Here is a 27534-nt window from a genome sequence, read left to right on the forward strand (position 1 = left end):
ACACAAACTTCCCATTTCCCCCCCTGGAGCTGATACTCTGTGTATTGAGGGGTGAAAAGAAAAGGGGTGCTGATTCTTTGCGTGGCAAGGATGTGATGGTAGATGCCTGTGGAGGGACTGGCTTGTTTATCAGGGGAAGGACTGTAATATATGGTCTGGAAAGCAGTCTTTTAGTGTGGTGCACCAGAAAGCTGAGTCATGCCAGGAGGCCTATTCCCGGAGACAAAGAGAGACACAGACACACAGTACTGATGGGTGTCCTCCTGCACAGTCACACGTTGCAGAGGCCCAAGTGCCCTACTGCGCTGGGGAGATGCCAGCTGGGTTGCAGAGACACTCATGCAAGGATTTGACAGATTTATCCACTGAAAACTCAAGAGGTGAGCAGTGTGAAGACAGCCTTTACTCATTCAGGTCCCATTTCTATCCTTTTTCTAGATGGGATCAGTTGAGACAGTGCTTGTTTTAATTTTCTGATTAATTTGTTTCATACGTCACAGGAACAAGGGAGTTGGCAGCTTTTTGGGCATGGTAGCCGTGTCAGCTGAGCTCCTGACTCCTTCTCTAAGTTACTTGTGCATTGCTTGCAATTGGGCAGCCAGCTAAGGCGCCTAATTTGGGAACGTAGATAGCCTTGCCAGCTGGTGAGTCGAATTTTAGGGGGTCTGAACTGCCTTGGAAAAACACCTGTCTCCCTGTCCTAGCTGGAGCCCTGACCAACAAGACTTGTGGGTTAAGTACCTGATGCGACGCAGGGAGAATAACAGCCAGCATTGTTCATGGGCGCTTCGGGGTCTGCTTGCTGCCCGTGCGGCATCTGGGGTGACACGTGGGATCTAGTCTGTCCCTGTTGGCCTGGCACGCAGCTCGATGTCACTGGTTCCTGCACGCAGACAGCTTGGGAGGAGTCCCCAGAAGTGGGAGCGAGATTGCAGAGAGCTTGGCATGCCCAGCCAGGAATTTCACCTGGCTCTGCCCTGCTTATCCAGGATACTTGGGCTTCACACAGCCCTGGGTGAATCACCTGTAAGGAGTGAAAAGCAACAGTAATCCACATGAAATAAGAAACTAAATCTTGGGATAATGACCCATTTGCTAGGCTCCTACAAATACCTCTTCCATCTGACTTCACTGCTGTTATTTAAGTGATTGTTGTGGTGAAATACAGGGAGATCAGAGCAGTCAGGAAAGCACTTTGCCCGCAGGTTCTCTGGAGTCACAGAAAAGAGAGAATCAATGATACCAGTGATGGTCTCAGGTTTTTCAAGAAACATCTCTCAAGACAGCATCTCCTAGGAAATATATTTAAACTTCATTCTAAAGGGGGCTAGGCAGTGTGCCCTCCTGCGCAGTACTAGCATGCCTGTGTGCTTTGTGCCCACAGTGTGTCACTAGCATGTAGACTGCTCTTTTGCTGCATGCGTAAAAATTCAGTGCAGGTGGTGAGATTTTCAAAAACATCCATGCTGGCCCAGTGTTGCTCCTTCAAAAGTTAATCGTCAATTTGGCAGTGGAATTCTATGGGCCAATGCAAAGTGCTTTTAAAAATCCCATCTGAAAATACAGTACTTCTGCCTTCACCCTTGTTCATTCCATTATAGAAGGGAGATTAGCACCTATAGCCTTAGCTTTAAAAATCTGGATCTGTAATTCAGAGCCTCAATAAGGTTAAGTAATTTTTTATTTTTTTTTTCTTACGGGCCTGGTCCAAAATCGACTGAACCTGACAGGACTTTTTTCCACTGATCAGGCTCAAAGTGAAGTGAATTTTATTCACATCAGTTGAATATGCAGAAGTTTGCCTGACTAGACATACAGGTTCGATGCAGGAGTGTCTTCCCCACAAAGCCCTGCCGCATTACCAGACTAGCACAGGTTTGTTTGCTGCCCAAGCCATTGCCAGAGGCAGTCTGCACCTATGATCATGACGGATAGGGCCAGCTTTTTTTTTTGTTGGGTTTTTTGTTGTTGTTGTTGATATTTCCTGGAGTGAAACATTCCTCCTAAGACTCTTGAGTGTGTGGAGGGTGGATTTCAAGGCACCTGTGAGGTTGTCGGTGAGGGTGTGGGAGAGTCGCTTTGGTGTGAGCTACTAATTCCCCCAGGGTAGGCTTAGTGGCACAAACTGGTGAAATAGGGACCTGTCAGTCTGTGCCGGTGGAAAGAAGAGTCTTTTCAGCAGCACAGTCCTACCCTGATCCTACCAGGACAGCTTGGAGCTGGGACAGGGCCTTTGAGCAGCTCTGTGATGGGCTGTGGGCAGTTGGTGATCATTAACCTGGAATAACTCTTTCATTCCATCTTGAAGTGTTGAGACTGAGGGCACAAGCCTGATTTAATTTTAATTTCTGTATTAGGCTTCAAATCAGTGTTGGTCTATTTTTGTCAAAGTAACATATGCTTTTTAACCAGTCTTGGCACTGTCAGTCATAAGTCCATAGCTGATTCTTGTTTGTGCATTTGGGTCTTGAGTTTGTTGTATGCCTCCTCTGAAGACTTAAGGCAATGGGACTCGCAGAAAGAAGCGTTGTGGTTGGGGTTTGGTTTTTTTGTTGTTGTTTTTTTTTTTTTCTTTCCCTCTTTTTCTGGCAAGGGTAAAATAGGAGCTCTGTTGGGAGCAACTCAGCAAGTGATGTTTTAGGGCCAGCAAATTCCAGTGTCGCTGCCCAGTGGGACTGAGGAGTCTATCACAGGACTGGGCTGGCGGCTCATCCGGAGAGGGAGCGCGTGGCGTGCATACCAAGAGCTGGACGCGAAGCCTTTTTCTGTCCACCTCTCCCCTTCCTGCTGTAAATGGGAGGACATTTGCTCTGGGATTCAGGGAAATACCTCAAGTGTAACTCCTCTTTCCTGACTAGAGTCCTACATGAAAATGCAGCAAATTATATATTATATTTATTGATATATATATACATATAAAATGTATGCACACAAATGCAGACATATAAATATATATGGATTGCACCATCTTTGGGATTACTTCAGCGTAGCAATCTCCAGCGCGTCCATGTTTCAGCAGTAATGGCTCTGGCTCTTGGCTGCCCCATTTCACAAGAGTGTCTTTTTGCCCTCGTAAAGCTGCCTTTGGAAACTATCATTAGCTCTCTTACAGCTGCCCTGCATATAATAAAGTGGAAGCTTATAGGTGTGCCTGACCCTGAAGGGACTCGGGGCACCCGTGGGGTCCCACTGGATCTGTACCACTCGGGATCAGACCCACTAATGCGGTGGAAGCTGTATGATTATCTGTTGTGGTATGCCGAGGGGGGTTTTTTCAGTCTCTGCTGTATATTTTAACTTACCACTCTAATTTAACTGGACGATGAATCATGCCCGTTCATCTCAATAGCAATGAAATCATGTCGGTAATTGTTTTAGCTTCCACAGACGCTTTTCTGAAGTGCCCAGAGGGGAGGGGAGGGGGACTGCTGGTGCTTCAAGCCATCAGAGAGGTGTTGGATCCCGGGTAATGCTAGCTCCTTTGTCATAGGAAAAGTCAACACCTTGGGTGCCACTTCATCTCTGGAGCAGCAGCCTGGGAAGTGGGGGAGTGCTGGGAGGGGACCGGTGCTCCGGTGTGGTCTGGGGAACTGGCTTCCAGAGAGACCCACCAGCAGGAAGGGGTCAGACAGATGAGGAGCCAGCAGCACTGGGTTCCAGCTTATCTCCACCAAAAAATCCATGGTGCTGCCTTAACCCAGGCAGATGGCTTGCAGAAACTTGTCCTTGTGTTTGAAGGCTGCTTGACTTTAAGATTGATGTGTAACAGTGTGCTTCTGGATACAAGTGCCAGCCGATCAGTTTAGTCTGAAGCCCAAGCAACCGAGCAAGAATTTATTTTAAAGCTTCATCAGACTTATCTCTGTGAGTGCATAAGACTGACGCGGCGTGCCTTTGGACGTACTGAAAAGCACAGATGCAGGTGGGCATGAGGATCTCCCTTGGTCTCGCACAAATCTGAGCAGCAATGACCTTGCCCTGCAGGACAGTCCTTGGCTGTGTGCTCTGGTGTGAGTTTGGAGAGAAGTTCAGCTGTGCGTTCTGGTGTTGTATCTGACCCCAGACACCAGTCCATGTTGCCTCACTCTGTGCCATCCTGGTGTCTGCAAGAGAGGTGGAGCCTGCTTTGGAGGCTGGGTGGCCGTAATCCAGCACACCTTTATCCTAGCACAGGGCTGCAGAGCTTTTCAAAGGCTTTGTGCTCTGCATTCCAGTGTGGGTGGGTTAGGGAAAGGAGAGAAAAGCCACGAAGCTCTGTTACGTTTTACATTCCACGTTCCACTTCCACAGCTCTCTGTGGAGTCTGTAGGATGTCTTGTGGTGGGATGAGGACGTAAAATCCCCAGGAATGGTGCTGGGCTCCTGGCTGGAGAACTGGAGGCTGAGATGCCTGTGGGATTGATCTTCCCCATGAGCCTCCTCTGCCTCCCATGGCTGTACAAAGCAGCCAGCAAGGACAGGCAGCTGTCTTCTGTGATATGGCCTAGCAATGGAGTGTTAGTTTTCAGTGGTTTCACTCGCGCTTTCCACTTATCCTGGGTCTGAGTTGGGTCCTTGAACCTTTGTGTCACATTTCTGCTTTTGCTTTGTTCCTGAGAAATGCAGAAGTTCAGTGTGGGGCCGTTGTGGCTGTGTTTATGGTTCTCGGAACACTTAAGCATGGTCAACTTTTGAAAACAGCTTCTGGTTATTAGGACAGCGCAGAAGGGCACCTTGCTATGTTTCATTCCTACTTTCTGCTAATTATGAATTACAAATGTCTGGAGAGATCTTCCATCATTTCTGTCCCATTACATTGCACTGCAAGTTGCAGTACGCCTGCCGCAGTCAGGCTGTCTGCTTGCGTGCTGGTGGAGTCAATGGGCTTGCACCTCAGAAGTTGTTTGGCAGCTGGAAGAAATCTTGTCTTTACGCAAGAGAACGTTTTTCAAGAAAACAAAGAGTTGAAGTTATGTCTTGCAGTCCCTGGGCTGTATTTCAATGATACTGCACGCCGTACTGGGAAGGACAGAACACACAGACTAAATCCCATAGGATTTTAGGGATTGTGCTGTGAGGCTGTGGGTGTGTAAAGCAACACTTTCCATCTCAGCACATCAGCCCCAAGGGGTGGTGTGTGTAAATGGCTACACACTGGTTGTATGCCGTGTGACAGCAGCGCTGAATCTTACCTCTGGTTCTTCGCTTGCTTCTGTGCCCCAGAGGGTGCCCTCTCTAAGCACAGTGGGGTTGCTCCAGCTATGCTGCTTTTCCCCTTTAAAGTATGACAGGAGTCGAATCAGAGGAAGCCTCCGAGGCTGGAAGGGAGCAAGAGCTCATCCTTTCATTTGGCAGCAAAACTCAGGATTTCAAATTGTTTTCTCCACCTCAGTGTGGTTTAATCTTTTTCTGATCTCTGCTTTTTCAAAGGCCAGTAACCTAGATTTTCATTTCTGATTTCAGTATTTCCCCCTACCCAAAAGATGTGGCAGCAACTAAGCAAATAGCAGCAGCTTCGCCTGGTTTTTTATGTCCCACCTCTGATGGAATATACTGCAGGTGCCTTCTTTAGCCCCTGTTTACTGCTGCCTGCTGACACGCAGCTTTACAACTCCTTAGGAAAATTGCTTAACTCTTCCTTGATGCTGTGAGAATATGAGTTTCTGGTTATAAAAACTTACTTAACCATAAAAATAAATAATGTTTGGTTGTTATTTAGAAAAAATGTGGGAGACGTGATCCATTTTCTGTGAAGGAATTTTTAAGTGAGTTTTCTATAACCCAAGGCGCACAGGATTGGAAATAGCCTTAATTCCCAAAGTGGTATGAAATATTTGGAACAAAACATGGAGGTCCCTAGTCCAAAGCTGGTGGAAATGGAACTGAGAAAATAATTATTTGCTTTGAGTTTGGTAACTGAATCTCCAAAATTCAGTGTGGAAAGAAAGATAGTTGTTTCAGATTTTGTGGTCCCAAAATAATTGTTAGGGCTTTTTTAAAGCACAGTATTTTTTGCAACTTGAGAGTATTGGTTTCAAAGTAAAATAAAATATTTTCGTTTGGGTGTTATTAATGAATACAAAGGAAAATGGGAAACTATATTAGCTTCACATGAGTATTTCGGGCTTTACATAAAACTGAGACCTCCATCTGTTCTACTTATTTAATCAAAATATTGGTTTACATGTGTTGTTCACTGTACTTGGAACAAGGCCTCCAACTTGAAAAATCCTGCTTCTTTGGTAAGTGTTTTACCAGCTGTGCTATTCTACAGGTTGTAAGTCTTCCGTTCTCCTCTGTTAAAGCTGCTTCATTTTGCAAAAAATAATTACAAATTCACTGGAGCAGGAGTTGGAAACATGTATTGCTTTGGCTACCAGAGCGGGCAACAGAAACACGTTTTTCTCCATCATGATGGAGGTTTCAGCATTTCTATGAAGTAAAATGACTTCAGCAGAAGAGGTGGAGAAAAATAAAAATCTGCTCCCTGCTTGCAGGTGGAGTTTGGATGCACATTTGTTCACCCAAAAGTGCTTCCAAGGCATGTCTAAATGGCCTTGCATGCTGAAGACTTGAAAAAGCAAAATTTTCCCCTTTCAGAAACGCCAAAATTACTCATTTAACTAATTCCAGGTTTGGGGATTTTATTTTTAATTGTGTATTTTTTAAAAACATTTGGCTGGAGTTTTACATTAGTCACACCTACATTTGTGGCTAGCTCTCACTGCTCTGTACCTACATCTTTCATAACTAAATGATTTGCATTGAGATGGGAACATCAGGCTTTTATGAGCTTTAAACTGGACCTTTGGGATTTCCAAACCTGGGAGAACCTTAAACTGAGGCAGTAAGCCAGTTTCTGCCACCCCTGCTCCTGCGAAGAAGATCCTTACTACATGTACAGCCCTTACAACACAGGGTGGTAAAACCAAAAGAAAAAAAAAAACAACCCAAAACTTTATCCTTTCTAATATAGTTTCTACATCACGAGTGAGATGATCGGAGTAGAGCAAGTGGCAGGTAATGTGTGTTGCACCTATTCACTGGCAAAACTCCCTGGTGTAGGGAAATTGCATTTGACGGATTCTTCAGAAAAGGACTGGGTCATCTGCAATTGTAATTTTGGAGTTTTTTATGCATGGTAAACTCAAGCAGCAGATGTGTACAGAACACGTCTTCCAGCAAGTGACGCTGAAGCAGTTCATTTTGTCATTTCTTCCGGGTCTAGACTAAAGCGAAGCCGTTAAGCCGATGTGCCATAACTGCCTGTGAGGACAAAGGCTGCTTTTCTGAGTCAGGATGAAGCCTGTTTTCCAGTGGAGGTTTGCCAGTGAAAAGCAGAACCTCAGCCGGACCTTAGAAACGCAGCCTCAGAAAACCTCTCCACCATTATTGCTTCATCGAAATGCTAAAAATATTGAATGGAAAATGCAAGTATTAAGGAAATGAGGTAGATTTGGGCTCTCTGAGCTGGATGACTTCCAGTTTCATCAGCTTCCCAGAATCCTTGCTGCGAAAATGAAGAGCTCCTTGTAAATCTCAGAAACCTGTCAGTGTTTTTCCTCTCATGTGGCCGTGCTGGTTCACGGCGTGCAATGCGTGGGGAGACCTGTCAACGTTGGGCAGGGAGCACAGAGCTTGCAGCTTCTGGGATCGCTTGAGATAAATGCTCAAACATGAGACCAAACCACAACTTTCCTGAGGATTATCTTATGGGGGAGCCAGAGAGAGCAGGCTCTAGAGGAGCCACGTGGCTGACCCTGGCACCGCTGGTCCCTGAGACCTACTCAAGAGGGGTGTGTGGGGCCATCTTCTGTGGCCATGCCAAGTGAAGAGCATTGAGAAGTCTTCTTTGGTCGTGGGATGTCCTCTTCTAAAATGATCTGCCTGTAGCCAGAGCTCAGCAGAAGACACTCATTTTTCCCCTTCTGAGAATCAGAAATGGCTACTAAGACATGTGGGCAAAGGCTTGTCCTGGAAAGACTTTAGGCGAGCACAGTGAGAGGTATTGAAAATAGAAAACGCAAGTTTGGGATTTTGCGTTGCTGCACAGAAGTCGGGAGAAGCCAGTATCCCAACTGCAGGAGGAGACAACAGGCGCTCTTAACGGGTTTAACATGCAATGTAGAGAATCCAAAGTGGTGGAGGTTTGCTTTGCGTGGTTAAAACTGTACTCACCCAGCGAGAGGCGAACAGTTTAGATTTAATGACGATTACATCTGTAGAGGCTCTCTGGGAGGACGCAGCAAGCGTAGGGCTCTTGCACCTGCAGAAGCTCCTGCCATCTTGGTGCTGTAGCGAGCGTGGTGCGTTACACAGCTAGCAGGGACCTGGGGCTTTCTGCAGCACGGCCTGCAGGGCAGGGGCTGGGAAGTGGCGGAGCCTGGCCTCGGGTCTGCCGAGCTGGCCCTGCCTCGTGGCTGTGTCCTCCCAGTGTTCCTCAGGCTCTCCGTGAGGGACTGTAACCTGCTCACCCAATGTATGCGACTGGGGTTCTGCTAGCTCGGATATAAGGAAAGTGTATTTTGAGATCTTCCCAAAGCATGCCAGGACATGGCAGATGTTTCAGGGATTGGGGGAGGTTTGCATAGGGGATCTCCAAGCAAGTTCACCAAAATTCCCCTTCCAGTTGCAACTTCAGGGGCAGCCCCCAACAGTCAGGGCCGCCCAGGACCAAAGAGGTGTTTGCTGCATTTAAAACTGAACCGAGAATAAACTGAACATTTCAACCACATCATTACAGATTCTTGGAAACAAGGCCTGCTTTCATGCTTGGAGGGCTTCCCTGTGCTGCCAGGAACCACAGGGAAGAGCAACAGGAGCTTTGGCTGTAAACTGCTGCTGAAGGTGTACTGTCATGGGCGGGCACGTACAATACCTCTCACTGTGCTCGCCTAAAGTCTTTCCAGGACAAGCCTTTGCCCACATGTCTTAGTAGCCATTTCTGATTCTCAGAAGAGGAAAAATGAGTGTCTTCTGCTGAGCGTCCCACCCAGAGCAAACACTGCAGCATAAGACAGTCATGGGCATTGTCCTCAGCATCCAGATTTCACTGGCCACCAGGTAGCCGGTGGGCCTGCTGGGAAGGGCAGCGTCATTGCAGGGGGCTTTTTGCTGACTTGTGTTGCCATGCCGTGTTGAAGGGAGAGGATGTATGATCTTGCGATAAAGATCTGGAGCTGGAATTCAGGAAGCTGGTGTTCAGTCTTGGCTCTGGGAGACATGGGCAAATTGCTTAACCTCTGCCCCTCGCTTTCCCATCTGTTCAAGTGAGGCTATTAATACTTCTTCTTATCTCTTTGGGACGGAATATGGCTCTGATTGTCTAGCACAATGCGTCATTCATCTTTCCACTGCAACACTGAGGTTGAGGGAGAGCTGTCTCAAGCGCCAGAGAGGGTGCTGGTGCTGACTGTAGAAATGCCAATGCACAACAGAGCAATCGACCCCCTAATTTTCACTTCAAGATCATAGATGGAGGATGAACAGGATCGAGCTGGATTCAGATTTCAGCTCACCCATACATTTTCATACTGATACGTAGGTGTCATCACCTGTGTTTACCACCCTCCCCATTGCTCCCCCTTCCTGGGGAAATAGATGTCCAATCACTGGGCAAAACGGATCAAGTTCCAGCAGGGATTTCAAGGAGGGACCCTGAGACCCTCAAATATATTTAGTTATTTGATCCTTATCTGGGCATCAGAATGACTTTGGCAGTGGCTTTGTGCAGGCTTGTAAGATGTCCTCCATCTCAGAAAACTGGTGATGGTCACACTTCCCTGCCTTGGAGCTGCTGTGAGGGCTCTGTGCAGCTCTTGGGCCAATACCTGAGACAGTTAAAAAAATGACCTGTGTGACCTGTTTGTACTGCACAGAGCTCCTGTCAGAGCTCCTTTCCTCTGTCTGTGATGGTGCCTAGAGCTTGTCTGGCAGCTGAAGAGAGCTGTTGTGTATTTTTAGGAAGGCACTGCCTAAGTCTGCAGATGACCCCGTGCTTGCTGGTCATGTTCCTGACAGTGCTTCTGACCGTGGGCTATTCCCTCAGGCAATCTCAAGGTCAGGCAGGCTGATAAGCTTTGTTAGGGCGCTCTCATTTCGGCAGCTCTGCTTTTGATGAGGAGTTCCTAGGCTGTTAGAGGTGACGTATTGGAAAATGTGCCTTTCTGCAGCTTGCTGGGCTGCAGGTCTCTTGTGACAGTGACAAGGAGGTCCCCACCCTGATAAGCACTACAGGGGGTGTTCATTTCTTGCATTAGTGCAGTCCTGCTGGAATCAATATATCTGAGGGGACTCTTCAACACTTTGCGTTGTGATGGAGGTATCCCCTGCTGGCCAGAGATGCCCCCTGCCCGTGTGGTGTGGTGTCAGCAGGGAATTTCTTTTCTTTACAGCTTGGATAACGCTCCAGGTGGGGTCTGTCAGTCAGGTTTGCCCTGATACAGGGAAGCCTGGCACTTAACCCCCCACCTCAGGAGGAGAGGGGACCTGCTGCCTCTCTGAAGAGACCTTGCACGCCTCCTCAGCTTCAGCTGTGCGCTCCCAGCGTGGTGCTTTGCTGAATCAGAGCATGTCCTATACGGTGCGTTTTGCTGCATCATAACATCGTTACGCAATTTGACAGCTCTGGCAACCTCTGCTCTAGTGAGTCCCAGAGCTAAATGAGCAGGAGCTCTGCCAGCCAGGCTTGCGGTGTGTTTGGAAAGCCATGTGGGCGAACTTGTATAGCACCTGCCCATATTAACTGCAGTTCAGCAGGACGTCTATTCCTCCCTCCCTTTTGTAAGAGACGAAGCAAAAGAAACCCCCTCCTGCATGACTTCTGTTTATTATTTTTTTTTATGATGATTAGGCTTGTCCAGTTTACAGGTTAAGCTTCTGAGGCCTGGGATGCTGCCTCCATTTGTGTTGGGGCTGCTCCAAGCATGTAGTGACTTGATGAATGCTTCTTGTTGCAGGGACTTGAAGCTGGATAACGTGCTGCTGGATCATGAGGGTCACTGCAAGCTGGCAGACTTCGGAATGTGCAAAGAGGGCATTCACAATGGCATTACCACAGCCACCTTCTGCGGTACACCGGACTACATCGCTCCAGAGGTATAGGAAACCTGGCTTTGGCCAGGAAAACTTGGTTACAATATGAAAAGCTTAGGTTAGCTTTGGAACAGCACGTGTACTTTCTGGTGTCATCAGCTACACTTTGAGTGCCAGGTGCAAGATTTCCTCCTAGATGTATGCTTGTGTTATCAGTCCCTTGTGCAAGCAAAGCACGAGGAAACTTCAGGCTGCTGTAGGCACTGAGATAAGCCTATATTTTTCTTTAGGACATGTGAGGTGAAAAATTGAGGCACAGCTGCAAAAATCTTGAGACACACATGCAGATAATGGCCCAGTCTGATTTGAAAGGAGATTGAATTCGCCTGTATTTCCCAGTTCCTTTTTCTCCCCTCTCCCGTTGCCTGTCATTCCCCAATCTCACTACAAAATTAATAAACACCTCTTTAACTAACAGCTGCCCTCCAGATGCTGCTAGATGTTCTGACAGGGTTTCGGATTCTTCTTCAACACAATTGAATTTTTGTCTGTGGTTGGTGTTTGTCCCTTTCTCACACACTCACACTTCTTCCCCTCTCCAGCTGAAAGCCTTGCTGTTACAGCCAGGTAAGCATTTTCTTCCCAGGCGCAAGGAAGAGGTGATGTCAACCCGCACACATGGCTGCTCTGCTGCTTCTGAGGCTCAGACAGTTTTGCTGGAGTGCCTCTTCTCCTCCTGCTAAGCCCTAGCGTCGTTTCCCAGGTGACCCTGTGAGCAGTTAAGCTAGTTCAACCCTTACTTAATGTATCTGATGTACTTTTGTGCTGCTCTGGGGGTTCCCAGCTTGAGAACCTATATGTTCCTGGACATACAGCCGGCCTAGCAGAGCACACTGTTAGGGCATAGCGAGAACTTCTGTGGTAGTATTTCCAAATACTTTTTCCTCCCCTGCTCAGTTTAAGAAGCTTCGGGGCTGATATTTCTTTCCCATCCCTCCTTCAGATCCTGCAGGAGATGCTGTATGGCCCTGACGTGGACTGGTGGGCCATGGGTGTGCTGCTGTACGAGATGCTGTGTGGCCATGCGCCCTTTGAGGCAGAGAATGAGGATGACCTCTTCGAGGCCATTCTGAATGATGAAGTTGTCTATCCGACATGGCTCCAGCAGGATGCAGTGGCAATCCTCAAAGCAGTGAGTTCCTTTGACTATTTGTGTGCTTTCTGTCCTGGCTTTCTTCAGCCTGAATCCAGCAAAAGAATACAGAGTTGGAGTGTGGGTACTCAGAAATTGTGGTTATCATGACCCTGACCCTTTTCTTATCTTGGACTGAAGGGTAAATAAAAACCCCAAACAAATAAAGCCCTGACACACTTAAGTGTATTTGCATAGTTATGTCCTTTATACGGTTCAGCAGCCAACTTGGCAAGCAAAGTGTGTGCATGTCTGTGTGTCTGGGTATTCCCCTGCTGACTTAATGATTTACAACATATGGTCATCTTCCAGAACAGAAGCAGCAGGTACACACAGTATTTAATCAGTAGTGACCATATGATTTCCATGCGACTGGAGTTGCAAAGAAGTGAAGTCTTCATGATAATCCTTTGTGCTGACTGTTGGTAATGTCATCCATCCCCAGGGATTGCTGTCTGCCTGCATATGAAGACAGGTTTTTGATTTTTGCATGTTTGGGAGAAAAAAAGTGGGGCTGTACAGCAAACAGTTTGAGGAGAGCTGTTGCTGGTTGCACTTAGTCCTAGATCTACCAGGAGCTCTCTTATCGATGTGCCTCACATCTTTGCCTGTGACACGGGACTGAAGCTTTTTAAGATTTCAGGTTGCGCATGTACAAACAGTGCCTAGTTCACTGGAACTGCCTGCCTTTACTGTAATGAATCAAAAGGTGATTAAATGACAAGGGTATTAACCTACAAATCAGGAGACCTAACCGGGCTGTTCTGCTACTGACTTCTTCCTGCCTCCCTGATCAAATCACTTAATATCTCTAAGCTCCCTGTGGAGGGAGAAGGGTCAGAGTATTCCCTTTCCTTGCAAAAGCACTGTGAACAAAGATGCGTTTAAGACTGGGTACTACTAAATATTTGGTAATAGAGGGTCTAAGAAATAGCTGGGTAAGGTAGTAATTCGGAGTAACTTGTGGAGCGCTGACCCAGAGAAATGGGGTGATGAATGATGGGACCATTTAAAGGAAGGAGAGTTTGTTTCCATCAGACATTCAGTAGCAACAATCTGGGAGTTTTCTACTGAAAGGTTTCTGTTGTATATGAACTGAGCAACTACTTTCTGTAGCTGAAAATGCATGTAATAAATTCCACAGAAATCAACCGAGAACAAAATCCACTTCTTGAAGAGGTGCAAGGGGTTGTGCTTTGAAATCACAGGTTGAACTCAGGAGTGATAGTTTGTCATGCTGAAGGCCGTCTTGGGTTTTGGAAATAACCTGCAACATGTTTAAAAGAAAAAAATAAAGTTCAGACCCATTGCAGCTTCTGGAGCAGCGTTCATGTTGGATTGGGACTCTTGAATGCCTGAGCCAGTTCCTCTTCTGCGGTGACAAGTAATAGCAGTGGATTTGTTACAGGTATCTTAGAGATGGAGGTAAAATGTGGTCAGATAGATGCGCATCGTAGCAGAAGCTTCAGGGTATAATAAAATATGATTTGTGGTTTAGCCTCTTGATGAAACACTTATTTTCTTAATTCTGATAGGAACGTTGTAGAAACAGCCAGCACAAGCCGCAGTCACCCCAGGCTGCTGTAGCTCACGTTCAGAGCCCGACTTTCAACAGCAGGTCCCTTCTGTGATTAACAGGCAGGCAGCATGATGGGAGGCACTGGAGAAAAGGCCAGAATCGAGGAGGGAGCTAAGAATTTAAAGAGAGATCAGCTGAGTGTCTCCAAAACTGCACAGTCAACTTAACAGTTGCTGGCTACTTGCCTGAAAAAGGTTTCCTCTCCAGCCACTCCACTTGTCTGCTGTATCCTGTGTTGCTGGTGAAACCCACAGTAAAGCAGAACTGCCTCCCTGAAACACCCTTATTACTTGAGAGAAGCGCTGCGCTATGTCTGCTTTTGGAAAAAGGCTGAAATTTAGGGCATTAACCAGGAGCCTTGTGATTTGACTAGTGAGAATTTGCAATTGAAATTTTTAATGGACCTTCAGTTCTTCAGTGTTTCTGTTCCCTGGGTGCCTGCTGCCTGGAGGTGACTTTTGCATCTGATTTTACACCACTGACGCTAGCTGGCTAGAGCCTGAATTTCTGCAACTTCACAGTGGCTGCCTTTGGCATCAAGAGCTGCTTGCTAGAAGAGCTCCTCATTTCCTTCTCTCTTTCTTATGCTGAGCTTTTAGAGGCATCAGAGCATGTTGGCTTTAACGGGAAGGAAACATCCTGTCATGAGATTGTCTGGGGTTCTACATTTAAATGTAAACACCCCACGCGCTTTGATTTCTTTTGGATGATGACAAATGTGATCACTACTGAGGTATTACGTTTGCAGTATACTGATAAAGTTTGATCAGTGTTCTTAGGTGTGACACAGAGTGGTGAACCTGGCTTTTTTGTTCCCTTGTGGCTTTTTTATGAAGGAAGATGGTAGATTTTCTAGCTGCTAAATATGTAGATACTTTTTTCTCACAGACTTCTGATGCTAATATGAGTTCTCTTAGATACAGAATTATTACTATGTGAGCATCTCTTCTAACTGCTACTGTGTTTACCTCCAACAAGGTGTGAACTTGAGCTCCCTGATTTACAGCTGTGACAGTGCTTTCTAACCCATGACATTAAGAGCTCTAGAAAATCAGAGCACTCAACTACTGCAGTAGCATAAATGATTGTAAGTAATTACATGGCATGGGAAGCCTGTGGAAGACCAGGGAATTAAACCTGAGGTCTCTTGTATTGTGGGCTAAGGCCTTAATAGCCTTAATAAATGGATTATCCCCTCACTAAAAGTTCTGGCCTCTAACCTTGAACAGGACTAGTGAGAATTTGCTTAGTCTTGAGTGGTACAAACCTCTGAAGCAAAAATGAAATTCTTCTGCCAGGAAGATGCAATTAGGTGTAGGTGTTTAGGGATGCTGTACAAATGGATATGTCTAGGTTTAGAAAGCACTTGATCTGTTTGCTTTCATGAAGAGCTTCATTGTAAACAAGGATAATAGGTTTTAGGACCCATTTCACAGATGCTGTTATTTTGTTTTGCTTTTGTTTACCATAATTGTGCTTTACCAATTTCCCCCCATCAGAAACCACCTGATTTCTGAAGGTTGCATCCAGTTCAGCTTTGCAGTTTCCTGGTAATAACCCAAATACATCCTTAGGACCTCATTTAGGTCGCTGGGTATTCCTGGTGTCTTTTTGAGCACTGCTACCAAGGAAAACAAACCCAACCATGATGGCCTGGGACATTGTTTAGAACTGAAAGTAGAAATACTTGTGCTCTAGAAAAAGAAGGTTTTATCTATTTCACTTTTTAATGTTTGGGCTTGTTGCTGGGTTGTTTTTTTTTTCCTCAATATTTTTCCTCAAGAGCTGGGGGAAGAGTAGGGCAGAGCTGAATCAGTGTAAATCACCAGGGTTTTGCTGGAGTCAGTACTCCCAGAGAAGGGAAGTAGAAAACCTCACTCAGGTACCCTGGCCTGTCTGTGTCACTGGGCAATTTAGGTATTGATGGTTCAAGTCAGGCAGAGAGGACTCCAACTGTCTCCCCTGCTTGTGTGAGCAATTCAAACTGGGCAAGGATGTTCTCGTGAGAGTAAAAAAAGTGCAGAAAAGGAGAATTACTGCTGAATGGATTCAGACCACTTCAGCTCATTCAAAACATAAGTTTTGCTTTGATTTTGATTCCCCCAAAAAAGATTTCTCCATAGCCCAACCTGAATGCATTCTCAAGGAGTTTATGCCAGTGGAGGTATTGTTTGCATCTGTAAAAGAAAGTCTTTCAAATATTCTTTGCTATCAGCTGACAGAGTAGTCACCAGTGTGTGTGGTGATGAAGAGACTGTGAAAGGGAAACTTTGTGAGCACGCATAGGCCAGAGACTGCCGCACCGTATCTTTTACAGTGGGAGTGCAGCCGGAGATTGCTTTGTTACAGCATGTTGATGTTCTGAGTTTATAAATTGTTGCTAGCAAAAAGGGCTTGAGCGAAGAGGATGGCTTTCCTGGCAGGCAGAGGCTTTGGGCCTCAGCTGAGTGAACTGCAAAGCGAAATACAATCCTCTTGTTTCCCATAAGCGGGTGGTATTTTGGCAGCATGTTTCGCTCACTTCATGTATGACTTTCTCAAATGCGATTCGGTCACACTGTCTTGCTCACAGTCAGGCTTCGCTGGAGGGGAGAATGAAGGCACACAGTGAAAATCGGGTCTCAAAAGTCAATGGCGTAATGGGAAGCAAATTCACAGGGAAAGCTGCAGGGATTTTCCTTTCCAAGCCTGGTTTCAGATGAGGAGAAAAGGGCTAAGCCTGTTGCATCGCTCCATGGACTGATGGTCTGGAGCAGCAATGGTTGGCCCAAAGGCTTGGAAACTCGGATGAACGATTGCAGCTTTTCACTCTCAGAGCCAGGTAACAGCAGGGATAGAAAGAAGCATCTCCCTGGGGAAGTGTCAGCGTTGCTGTGCCTCCTGCACCCTGGGTTTCTGAACTCCTGTCACAGCCGAGTCTGCCGAAGTGAGGGTGTCTCAGTGTTTGTGTGCCAGCCTCCAGTCTTAATGTGAGCTCTGAAACACTTCTGGCCTAGCTGAACTCCTCCTTCCAAAAGCAAGGCTTCGGCAGCCTTGTCTGTAGCTGTATATTTTGGGGACACAAATGAGACTAAAGCTTGTTCTCTCTCCAGCTGGCTAAAAACGTACATTTTGAAGAAAATACTACTGGAAATAAGAGATGGGGCAAAACTGGTTATGCCCCATTCCAGGTGGTTTTTGTGTGACAAATAAACACCAGGCAAGAAAAGAGGAAGGTGCAGAGCAAACTGGCTGTGATTTTAGCAGCCTGTGCTCTCCCCAGCGCAGGTGGGACAGCTTGGAGGAAGCTTGGTGGATTAGTGCGAGGAGCAAGAGGGCTTGAAAGATGAGAGAGCTCAGCTGAGGCCAAACATAGAATCGCAGATTCATGTAGGTGGGAAAAGACCTTTTAAGACTGTCAAGCCCAACCATTACCCTAATACTGCCAAGCCCACCCATAAACCATGTCCCCAAGTACCACATCTACACATCTTGTTTAAATACTTCCAGGGGTGGTGACTGAACCACCTCCCTGGGCAGCCTGTTCCAGTGCTTGACAGCCCTTTTGGTGACCCGTATTTCAGAGGAGAATGACGCCAGCCATACAGTACCGAGGATGCAAATAAAAACTTTTATCTGTTTTTCTCGAGAACAATAGCCTGGAAGTGATACTAACTCAGAAGGCCAGTACTTTGGTTTAGTGAACTCTGCTGCTTTGTGTCACTGAGTTCACCTCCCCCACTCCGGATACCCTGACACTATCTGTACCCCAACAGCACCACTAAAGTCTTAATATGTTCAACCCCCTCCACCCCCTCTTCCTCCTTTAGACTTCGCTCTTGCAGACTTGCTTAAGGTCTGGTTAACATCAAGTGGGAATTAGTGCTTCTGACTCAGCCCCAGCAATAGTGATGCTCTGTTGGGTTGGCAGGAGCCAGGTCCTGCTCTGACAGCCTGTTCTACGGACTCATTTTCAGTTGTTGGAGCACAAGGTGAGGGAGTGAGAATTTCCTTCCCAGCTTCTGCCAGCAGCCTGTAGGGAGTTTGCGTGGTTCTCGGGAACAGGTGGAGGGGGAATGGTTAAATGTGCCACAGTTTAAATCCCCTTTGCCTCCAGACAGCCTTGAAGCTCGATCAAGAAGTCAAAAAAACCCTGATCTAGAAAGAAAAAGCCTCTTCCCATTCCTGTCAGCCCACGTCACAACTGATACCCAGAAACTAGAACTTTTAGTTAGTTCCTTAGGTTTTTTGCCTTGCTTGTACAGCAAGCATACACAGCAATGTTCAACGCTGAGGGCTCACCGGTGGTGGAACCGACCCCTTTGCTGGGAGGCAGCACATATGTGCTTTTCTGGAGAGCAAGAAGGGGGCTCAGGAAGGTTGCAGTGCAGACAGCGCTTCAGCAGGAGAGAGGTATGGGGGCCCTTCCCCAACAGCTCAGCCAGTTTTCATCTTGTTATTTAAAAAAGCCACTCAAAACTTTCTACAGAAGTTTGTCATTCCTTTGCTGCCCAGAGGAGTGAATAGGAGGCTGCCTGAGGTCCCTCAGTCACTCCAGTAACCATCACACACAAGAGACTTCCCCACGAGGTACTATAATTAGTAGTGTATTGCTCCACCAGCAGTTTTTCTGGAGTTGATGGAGGGAAGCCTGTGGATATTATTTCAAAATGTGGCCAAATTCTACCTTAAAACAAGAGGTTAGGTTAGGGAATGGTGGTGGTAAGTTGTAGAAATGCTTTTTGTATCCGTATGCATACACAGAAATAAGTAGCAGTTAGGAAAATGCGTGTGTGTGTATGTTATGGTTTCTTCTTCCCTAAATTTGCAGATGATACTAGATGAGAAAAAAAAGTAAAGTTGAAGGGTACCCTCCTCTGCCCCTCCTTCTGGTGAACATGATCAGTCTTTCCCATTGTTTCTCAGGAATTCTAAGTGATGGCTCCTAATGTGAGATAAATTTGATTAGAGTGTGTGTGTGTTAGTTACATCCAGGGCTCCCTGGGGAGCACAGGGTTTGGGGGGATTATTTCTTGCCTGGTCAGAGCATGGGGCAGCCCAGTCTGTCTGGGTGCAGGGTGACAGCTCCAGCAGAGCCCTGACTGACTCCGGCGGTGCTGCATGCCCTTACCACCGTGACTGCCAAACCCTCCGTCAGGAACCCTCCTGTGCGTGCTGCAGCTTATCTTTGGAAAGGCTTTCCAGGTGGTGAGGGCTCTGTGCTGAACCAGGCTGGTGCCACCGCTGAAAGCAACTTGAAAATGCCGTTATGAGTAGAGGACGCAGAGAGCCAGGGTTTTTACAGCAGAAAGAGGCAGATTTTTTAACGTAGTCAAAGTGAGCGGTCTGCTGTGACAGAGGAGTGGAGGGGAAAGGCAGGTTTTGGGCTGCTGACAAGGATGTCTAAGTTCAGGAGAGATGTGGATGGTCCAAGCTGCTGACTTGCCGCAGCTGCTCACCCTTAACGTCAGCACAGAGGGTGAGGTCTTCTGAACTTTGGAGGAGTTTATTCTCTTCATACACTGCACTCGCTTGGGGCCCAACACCCCTGGGTACTGGGAGGTCAGAACGGGCTGTCATCAGCTCACATACCACGGTGGGTGTCTGCATCCTCCCTGCATGCTGCAGCAGGCAGCGCATGACTCAATACCTGGGCTGTGCTTTGCTTGGCACATCCAAGCACAATACGTATGTGCTTCCTCCTGCCTTCGTGCCTCACCTTTTCCCCGAGTCCTGGGCAGTCAGTTTGACCACTGTGTGAGCCAGACCAAACCCCTGTGTTTGTGCTTTCCAGTCCTCTCCTAAACACTTACGAGGTGTGAAATGGGGCTACGTTTACGTCCCTGTGCATGAGGCGTGTATCTCTCCTTCATACTTGCATCCTACAGATCTGAGCCAGGTTCTCTCTCTCCAACAGGCAGAAAAAGGCAGATAATCTGTTTCACATGCAGTGCTGGAATAGCCAGAATGAACTTGTTTCTGAATGAACCAGATGCCAGGAGTATTTTTTTAGACAAAGATTAAAAGGAAAAGGAACAATACAATGGTGGACCCACTGAAATCAAAGAGGGAACTAGATGAGCTCATTGCTTTATCCTCGGAGCTGAGGAGCATGCTAACAAAGGCAGATAGATATTAAAAATGCCTTCAAATATGCCAATAAATCATTCTCCTTGGCACCTCTTCAGAGTTGGCAGGCTCCATAAATCCTCTTGCACAGTTTGATTGAGCTTTTGCTGTCAGAGTGAGGCCGATGTATAAATCTCTCTGTGAAGCTCTTTGCTGGATCTGTGTACACATTTTTCCTTTGTTTTTTAGACATGCTTTCATCTTGCATTTCCTGGTTGGCTCCAAAGCCTCTGCTGCAAAAGCAGGACACCGGAGCCTGTCGTTTCCCAGCAGGGAAGGAGGTCTGCAGTTTCAAGTGATCTCTCATCTGGCCCATTTTTGCCATGAACATACACTGTGGTGAAGTGGCGAGGCTATGCTCCACCACAGATTGCAGCCTTACCTCTTTTGCCTGAGCTTGCGTATCCATCTCTGTAACATGCTGTCTCCTACTCTTTGCCTCCTAATGCTCAAACAACAAATAGCTTTCCCCGGCGATTTTATTCTCTTCTGCAGATTGATCACACCCTTTTCTGAAGCGCTCCTCTTCCCCAAAGTAGTAGTCCCGTGCTTCTGAATAATTCACCATGAAAGAAAGCTAAAGCCATCTCCAGCCAAGGCTAAATTCATCCCAAGGTCTTTTACCTTTCCCTTTGCAATAGGCTGAAATTAGCTTCATGTTTAAGTCCACAGTGTGCAGGCTCAGATGTGCCTCATAAGAAAAGCTCCTAACCCAGCCTATTGTACTGCCAGGTGTGACTCAGCCTCCTCTTTCCTGCCAGGAATGCGAAGAAAAGCGAAGGAGCTTTCACTGTGCTGACTTTGTCTTCCTGCTCTTCTTTTTCTGCTCGCTCCTAGGTGCTTGGGAAGGAGTGATTCCCGTGGCCGAGCCCAAGACTCGTGGTCTGGGCTCCCTTCTCAGCTCTGCCACAGTTAAACAGTGCGATTATAGCCCCTCACAGGAGTTTTGGTGAAGTCTGTTAAAATCCAGCCTTAGGGGAAGGCCCAAGGATTCCCTTGAGAACCTGGGAATGATCACTGGATGACGGGACCAGCTCTTGCTGTGCAGCCCCCGGTGGCGGGGGCCAGTCCATCTAACTGGGAGGTCCCAGCACCGCTATGGGGGTAACAAATCTCTTGAGTGCCCAAGCTGTTCAGGGCTGTAGGTATTACTCGTCCTTCCAGCTTTGAACTTTCTGACCTGCTATTAAAAGAATCAAAATATGACCAAGACAACAAAAAAGCTCCTTTGAAGTATTTTCCTGTGATTTTTCCCCCCCTTAGTTGGCCTTTACAGGTTTGTGAGGGGCACTTTAGTCCCCTTTGTACTTGACCCTATGTAAATAGGCCACCCAGGGCTGTGTAATAGATTCCCAGTTCCTCTTGACAAGACTATCGGAAAAGGATTAATTGTTCTTCCAGGCAACCCCAGGGAGATTTTACCGCTGCTTAAAATGAGAGTGGGATCATGCCCCCAGTCTGTTAACAAGTGCAATGCTCATTCTCCTTCCATGTTTATGTTACTTTGATTGATGTATTGATTTAGTAATTGACCTCCATATCCCCATGTTGTACCTATAGTCCAATTGGGGTAATTTAAAAACAGCAGCCAGAGCTTGATACTGTCTGAGCAGCCTGTGCAGCTGGTGACCCACGTGGGAACTGGGGTTGATTCATCAGTTCTGAAAACACAGATTTCTGGAGTGAAATCTTGACCAAAACTTATGTTAGATATTCCATACATCTAATGACTAAAATTAATTTCTGTTTATTATTAATTATTACAGGAGTACTAAAGGCAGGAGTGTCGAAAATCACTACCTATCATCAGAAGCCAATATGCACTTGATACTTGTGGCCTTTTCATTTTGCATTAGTGTTGATGAGTTATTTGCTGATGAGTGGGGAGAGGTGGGAAAACAGGTAGATTTCATCACAGCAAGGAAATTTGAGTTATTCAGACAGCATTTAATTCCCATATGTTGGGCCACATTCTCTCCTGGTGATAGTCAGCAAAGTTACATCAGTTTACACTACTAGGAGATTTGGAGCCAGATGTGTCTGTCCCGCATGTGAGTTGCCCTGTCTACCTTGGTTTATTTTCCTTTTCTCTCTTGCTCAGCACGGTGTGCAATACAGTTAGTCCTTGTTTCCTCGAGCTTTGGCTGGGCAGCGTTGAGCAGCCATGTCTGCACTAGGGGAAAGTGAGATCAAACTTAACCTGCCTAATATCCACTGCACTGACATTTTGTCCTTCCTGCCTGCGGCTGGCACATGAAGTGTGTGACCGCTGTCATGCTTTTAGTTACAGTCTTCTGGCTTTTAGAAGCAGGATGAAGACTGTTTCTTACCTCCCTTCCCATTCCTTTTTTATCTGGAAAAGAAAATAAAGGAGATATCTCTCTCTCTTCTCCACCCCACAACACCACCCCCCACCTCCCCCGCCACCTCCCTGAGATGCTTTCAGGGCAGTCTTGTACTTCTGAGCCCTGGCACTGCACTCACTGGAGCTTCTCTGCAACGAAGGATTTCACCTGTTCACCGTTTTCTGTAGCCAGAACCCCAGCATGAGGGTGGAAGCATCCTGTGCATGTGTGAGTCGCATTCTGGCTCAGCACCAAGATGAATTGCATTGGTACAATCGGGGCTTCTAGCAGTCTATCCTGCTGTGTGCAGGGTAGGAAGCCAAAACGCCTCGTGGCCTCTAATGGCTGCAGAGCAAATCACAGTTTAAAACAGAGGTAGCATTCGGGAGAGCCACAGTGACTCCAAGTCCTGTTCTCAGCAGCACAATCTTCACTGAAGCTCAGTAGGACTTGGGCTCCCCAGTGCCTGGCTCACACCCACAGCCAAATTGCTGCGGTTTAAGTTACCAGGCACCAGCTGAGCTGCCCTCAGTGTGAGGACTTCCATGGGAGAGCTCTCCAGCCACCCTGCTCCCAGGGCCGTGGAGCTTCTGCTGACACCATTTAGTGAAATCAGGCTGTGCCAATTCCCTTGCTCCCCATAACCCCCTTGTGTATTATTGCTCTCGTACGGGGACGTGAGGCATGCGTGGGAGCATCACCCCAGTAGGGCTGTGATGGAGAGTGATGGGTTCCTTGCCTAAGAGAGCAAAAGACAAGACTGGCTCAATATGAGCAACGTTTTATTTTAAAAAAAAACAAAGAAGGCAAAAAAAAGTCTTTCTGCTATGCTAATGCCTACTGGCTTCCAGTCATTAAAAATAATGCATTAAGAGATGGAGCCATAGAGCCATCCTTCTTCTCCTTTGTTTAGGGTGGATGAAGGCTAATGAAACCGCAGACTGCGGGTTTGTTTGCCTTACATAATAGGCAGCCAAACTCTTTTCGGCACTGCAGCATTCAGTCGAGAGATTCATGGAGAGAAACCTTAATTAAAGTAATTACTCTATTTATATAATGATTCCCTTTTGTCTGAGATCAAATAGATCTTTGAGAAATCTTATTTCCTTTCGAGTTAATTTCTGCCCTGTTAGTTTAGCTCATGAATCTTAATGAAGGCGACCATGTTGGGTATCTCCTGATCTTCCCGCTCTCCCTCATTACTACAGGGGAGACTTCAGGGCGATCATCTCCTGTGCTGCTGCTGCTTTTCACTTTGGTAGTGACACGAGAGAAACACCAACAGGCAGGAAATGTTAATACCATGAACAGGGAGATCTTGCTTTCCTTTAATGGTTTGGGCTTGACTCTTGCATTTGTACAGTCCTGAACAAGGTTCCTCTGAGGCATGTGGTGTGGTGGAGAGGTGAGGCTGAGGGTCTGCCATTGTATCCGTGACGGGCTGCCCTTGGGCTCCTGGCAAGATAAAGTGATGAATTTCTCTGGGTCTCTGTTCCCTGCCTGTAAGATGGGGGATACCCTCCACCCCTGCTTTGCGCTTGCATTTGAAAGATGAGCTGCCCTGGGGCACAGGCTTTCTCTTCCAAGGTAAATGCACCCTGCCCAGGGCAGTGGAGTCCTGATGAGAGCTGGTGCATCTCAGACTTACTTTAATACAAGAAATAACGATTTCTTCCTTGTCCAGAGGGCTGACAGTGTGAAGGGAGTGGCTGAGCAGAAAGCCGTATTCCTCTTCCTGAAGTGCATTACTTCTGTGAAAGGGTCTGGGTTCCTTGGTGTTTCCTAGAATGCGGCACAATTTGTCATAATCTAGTCACTATGATATTACTCATGAAATTAATTATTCTGATGCAAGTAGCACGTACATGAGTTAGGTAAAACCTGTCAGGGATTCCCAGTATTGAGAAAGGGAACTTGCAGATTTGAGGACATTAATGCTTGGAAGCATCTGCTTTCTGTGCAAACATCTTTTCACTGACTTGCAGGCCGTTAGACTGATTTGCAAAGTCAGCCTCTTGAGACAGAAGTTGCAACACTGCACCTAAACAGTGCTGAAGAAGTCCAGTACAGCCTTGTTCAGCAGACTGGGAGAACTGGAGCCCTTCCCAGCATGGTCTGAGCCATGTAGTGGGTGAAAGGGAGGACCAGTGCGGGTCCTCTGCTCTCCCCTCACCTGCTCATGGGCTGAGTTCCTGGGGCTGACGCAGACTTTTCCTCATGGTTGGCACTGCTATGTCTGCATTTTTTCCTGGTAACTTCACAGGCCCTCCGTGGACTAATCTCCAGCTTTTAATTTCTTGTCACGGCTTGCTGCATTCTCTTTCAGTAAATGTTTTCAAACGATCTCGTGAAGTCATGTTTTTGGCTCATTCCAGCTGCTGGTTTTGGCTGCGATGCTGCGGGGAGGGTTAGCTGAGGTCAGCAAGAGCCTTGCTCAAGTTTGCTGCTCGGCCAGCTGGTGTAGCCCAAAGGGACGCAGCCTGAGGAGGCTCCCAAGAGGCTCTTTACACCAGGAACAGGATAATTCCCCACGGTTGGATTTGATCACAGAGCCAGCGCTTGACGGCCAGGTTCAGGTTTAAGGTTGATAGTCTTGCTGTTGGTTTTGCTGGGAGTCATAATGGATTTTGGCGATTACATGTTTCTTTTTGCTTAGGAATCTCTGGCTTGCCTTGTTGTTAGTGTTGAATGTTTTTTTCTCTGTGTTTCTTCACTGAGCTCTGTGTGCCAGAGGCTGAGATTCATGCTAGAGTCTGGATTATCGTGCAAAATTAGAGCTACTTAATAAACATCAGGAGATGACATTTTGCCACAAAAAAACTTTTTACTGAACATCTTCTCTCATCACCTCTGAAAACCTGGAGGGTTGTACTTGGAAGGACATTTAGCGCTATCTAGCCTGTGAAGCAAGAGTCAAACTGTGGCTTCCCATGGATGCCAGGAACAGCCAACGCTTTTTAAGACATTTCCCAACTGCTTCTGAATGCAGCTGAAGGGTTCAGGTGAAATATTAGCTGCACTTCTGAAAACATTTCCCCAGCTCAGCCTGCATGTGTGCGGAGGGCAGCGTCTGTGTGCTCTGGGCACTCAGCTTACCCCTTCTGCTGCAGGAGTGCCTCTTACAGGGCCAGAGATGTGGGTATAGGCTCCAGCTACTTACCTCAGAGATGAAGGCTGAACTTCTAATTAAGTTCCTCAGATATCCATTTTCTTTGTTTGCTTTGCTAAAAGTGCCATTGGATAGCAGAGGAGTACGAGATGGGCCATCAGATGCCACCCTTTTGCAGCAGAGAAATGTCTGCCCTGCCTAAGGCAGAGAGAGAATCACAGAATCCCACAATGGTCGGGGTTGGAAGGGACCTCTGGAGGTCACCCAGCCCAACCCCCTGCTAAAGCAGGGTCACCTACAGCAGGCTGCACAGAGCCATCTCCAGTTGGGTTTTGAATGTCTCCAGAGGAGACCCCACAGCCTCTCTGGGCAGCCTGTGCCAGTACTCGGTTACCCTCAAGGTAAAGAAGTTCTTCCTCATATTCAGATGGAACTTCTTGTGTTGCAGTTTGTGCCCGTTGCCCCTTGTCCTGTCGCTGGGCACCGCTGGAAAGAGCCCGGCCCCGTCCTCTTGGCACCAGCCCTTCAGGTATTTGCATACAGCGCTAAGGTCCCCTCTCAGTCTTCTCTTCTCCAGGCCAAGCAGCCCCAGCTCTCTCAGCCTTTCCTCAGAAGGGAGATGCTCCAGTCCCTGCATCATCCTCATAGCCCTCAGCTGGAACCTCTCCAGTAGTTCTCTGTCTCTCTTGACCTGGGGAGCCCAGAACTGAACACAGCACTCCAGATGTGGCCTCACCAGGGCAGAGCACAGGGGGAGGACAACCTCCCCCGACCTGCTGGCCACGTGTCTCCTAATACACCCCAGGATCCCGTTGCTATTCTTGGCCACCCGGGCACACTGCTGGCTCATGGGCAGCTTGCTGTCCACCAGAACCCTCAGGGCCTTCTCCGCAGAGCTGCCTTCCAGCAGCTCAGCCCCAGCCTGTGCTGGTGCCTGGGGCTGTTCCTCCTGGCCTTTGTTGGGCTTTGTTAGGTTCCTCTCCAGCCTGTCCAGGTCTCGCTGAATGGCAACAGCCTTGTGGTGTATCAGCTGCTCCTCCCAGTTCTGTGTCACCAGCAAACCTGCTAGGGGACACGCCATCCCTTCATCCAGATCACTGATGAAAGAGTTGCACAGGGCTGGACCCAGCGCTGACCCCTGGGGAACACACTACAGGCTCCAGCGAGACTCTGTGCCACTGATCACAACCCTCTGAGCTCTGCCATTCATCCAGTTCTCTGCCATTCTCCAGAGAGAAAGAGAAGGATTCATGGGCTTTTGAGCCTTTGAGAGGTCATTGTAGTCTTTTGTTTTTTCCTGACATACTGGACAACACAAACTAAAACTTCATCCATTTCTTTGTGAGTGCAATAATTTCTGGTCAATTCAAATAGTGTTTGAGAGGGTTAGTTACTCATTTCAGTGGAAACTGGCTTCTAAAATTTCATCCTTTAATTTTACCTGCCTTACTGCAAGAGGTATATAACTGTTCCAGTGCAAAACAGCCATACTGGCTCTGTTGGAGCCACTGCTGGCACGCCTGCTTTTCAGCCCAGTTGCTAAATAAAGCCTGGAGCCACTTCCCAGAGGAAACATCCCGCCTTCACCAGGCTGTGATGGACCTGCCGCCTCCAGAATTCATCAGGAGATTTGGTGTAAGGGAGGAGCAGCAATGGCCAGTCTCATGTTGTCTGTCACAACCCCCGGGTGCGGAGGCATGTGCACATCCGTGGGCAGAGTAACGTGCCGTGGTGCTGAGGGAGTCTGGAATACAGGACTGTGTTTCACGTACCGCATGATGCCGTTCAAAGGCGACAGTTTTGGGGCTGGTTCCCATGCACGGATGCAATTGAGAGGTCTCAGCACAGCGTACCACATGTGTATCGGGGTTTCAGTCAACGGTAAGGACCGACTGGTCTTCAAAATTATATCGTACCCTTTTGCTGAAGCAGACTAGGTGCGTTTGCCTGCCATGAAAGGGGGCCTCTTCACGTTGCCTTGGTACTGTTTGCAGAGTGTGTGACTTATATTCGCTTTCAAGGTCCTGCTGTCTGGGGAACAAGCTTAGAGAAATGTGTCCGGGGAGGTTTGTGGTGCTGGTGGTCCCTCCAGCCCTGGATACCCTCCTGCTTCAAAGCCCAATTTTGACAGAGCACGAGAGGCAGCAGCACGGAGCTCCTGCCTGCCAGCTGGGGAAGGTGCTGGCTG

The 27534-nt window shown here is 47.4% G+C and overlaps 1 protein-coding gene across 1 annotated transcript in view; it reads left to right on the forward strand.

Moving 5' to 3' along the window:
- The window catches only part of PRKCH (protein kinase C eta), a 125740-nt gene that overhangs the window by 92602 nt on the left and 5604 nt on the right, over positions 1 to 27534 (forward strand). Inside the window, exons 11-12 of the mRNA XM_080394894.1 lie at positions 10938 to 11076; positions 12017 to 12205. Coding sequence (XP_080251020.1) covers positions 10938 to 11076; positions 12017 to 12205 — 328 coding nt within the window. The remainder of the gene's footprint in view (positions 1 to 10937; positions 11077 to 12016; positions 12206 to 27534) is intronic.

Source organism: Falco punctatus (assembly GCF_963210335.1).
Source record: "Falco punctatus genome assembly, chromosome: 7".
Taxonomy (NCBI): Eukaryota; Metazoa; Chordata; class Aves; order Falconiformes; family Falconidae; genus Falco; species Falco punctatus.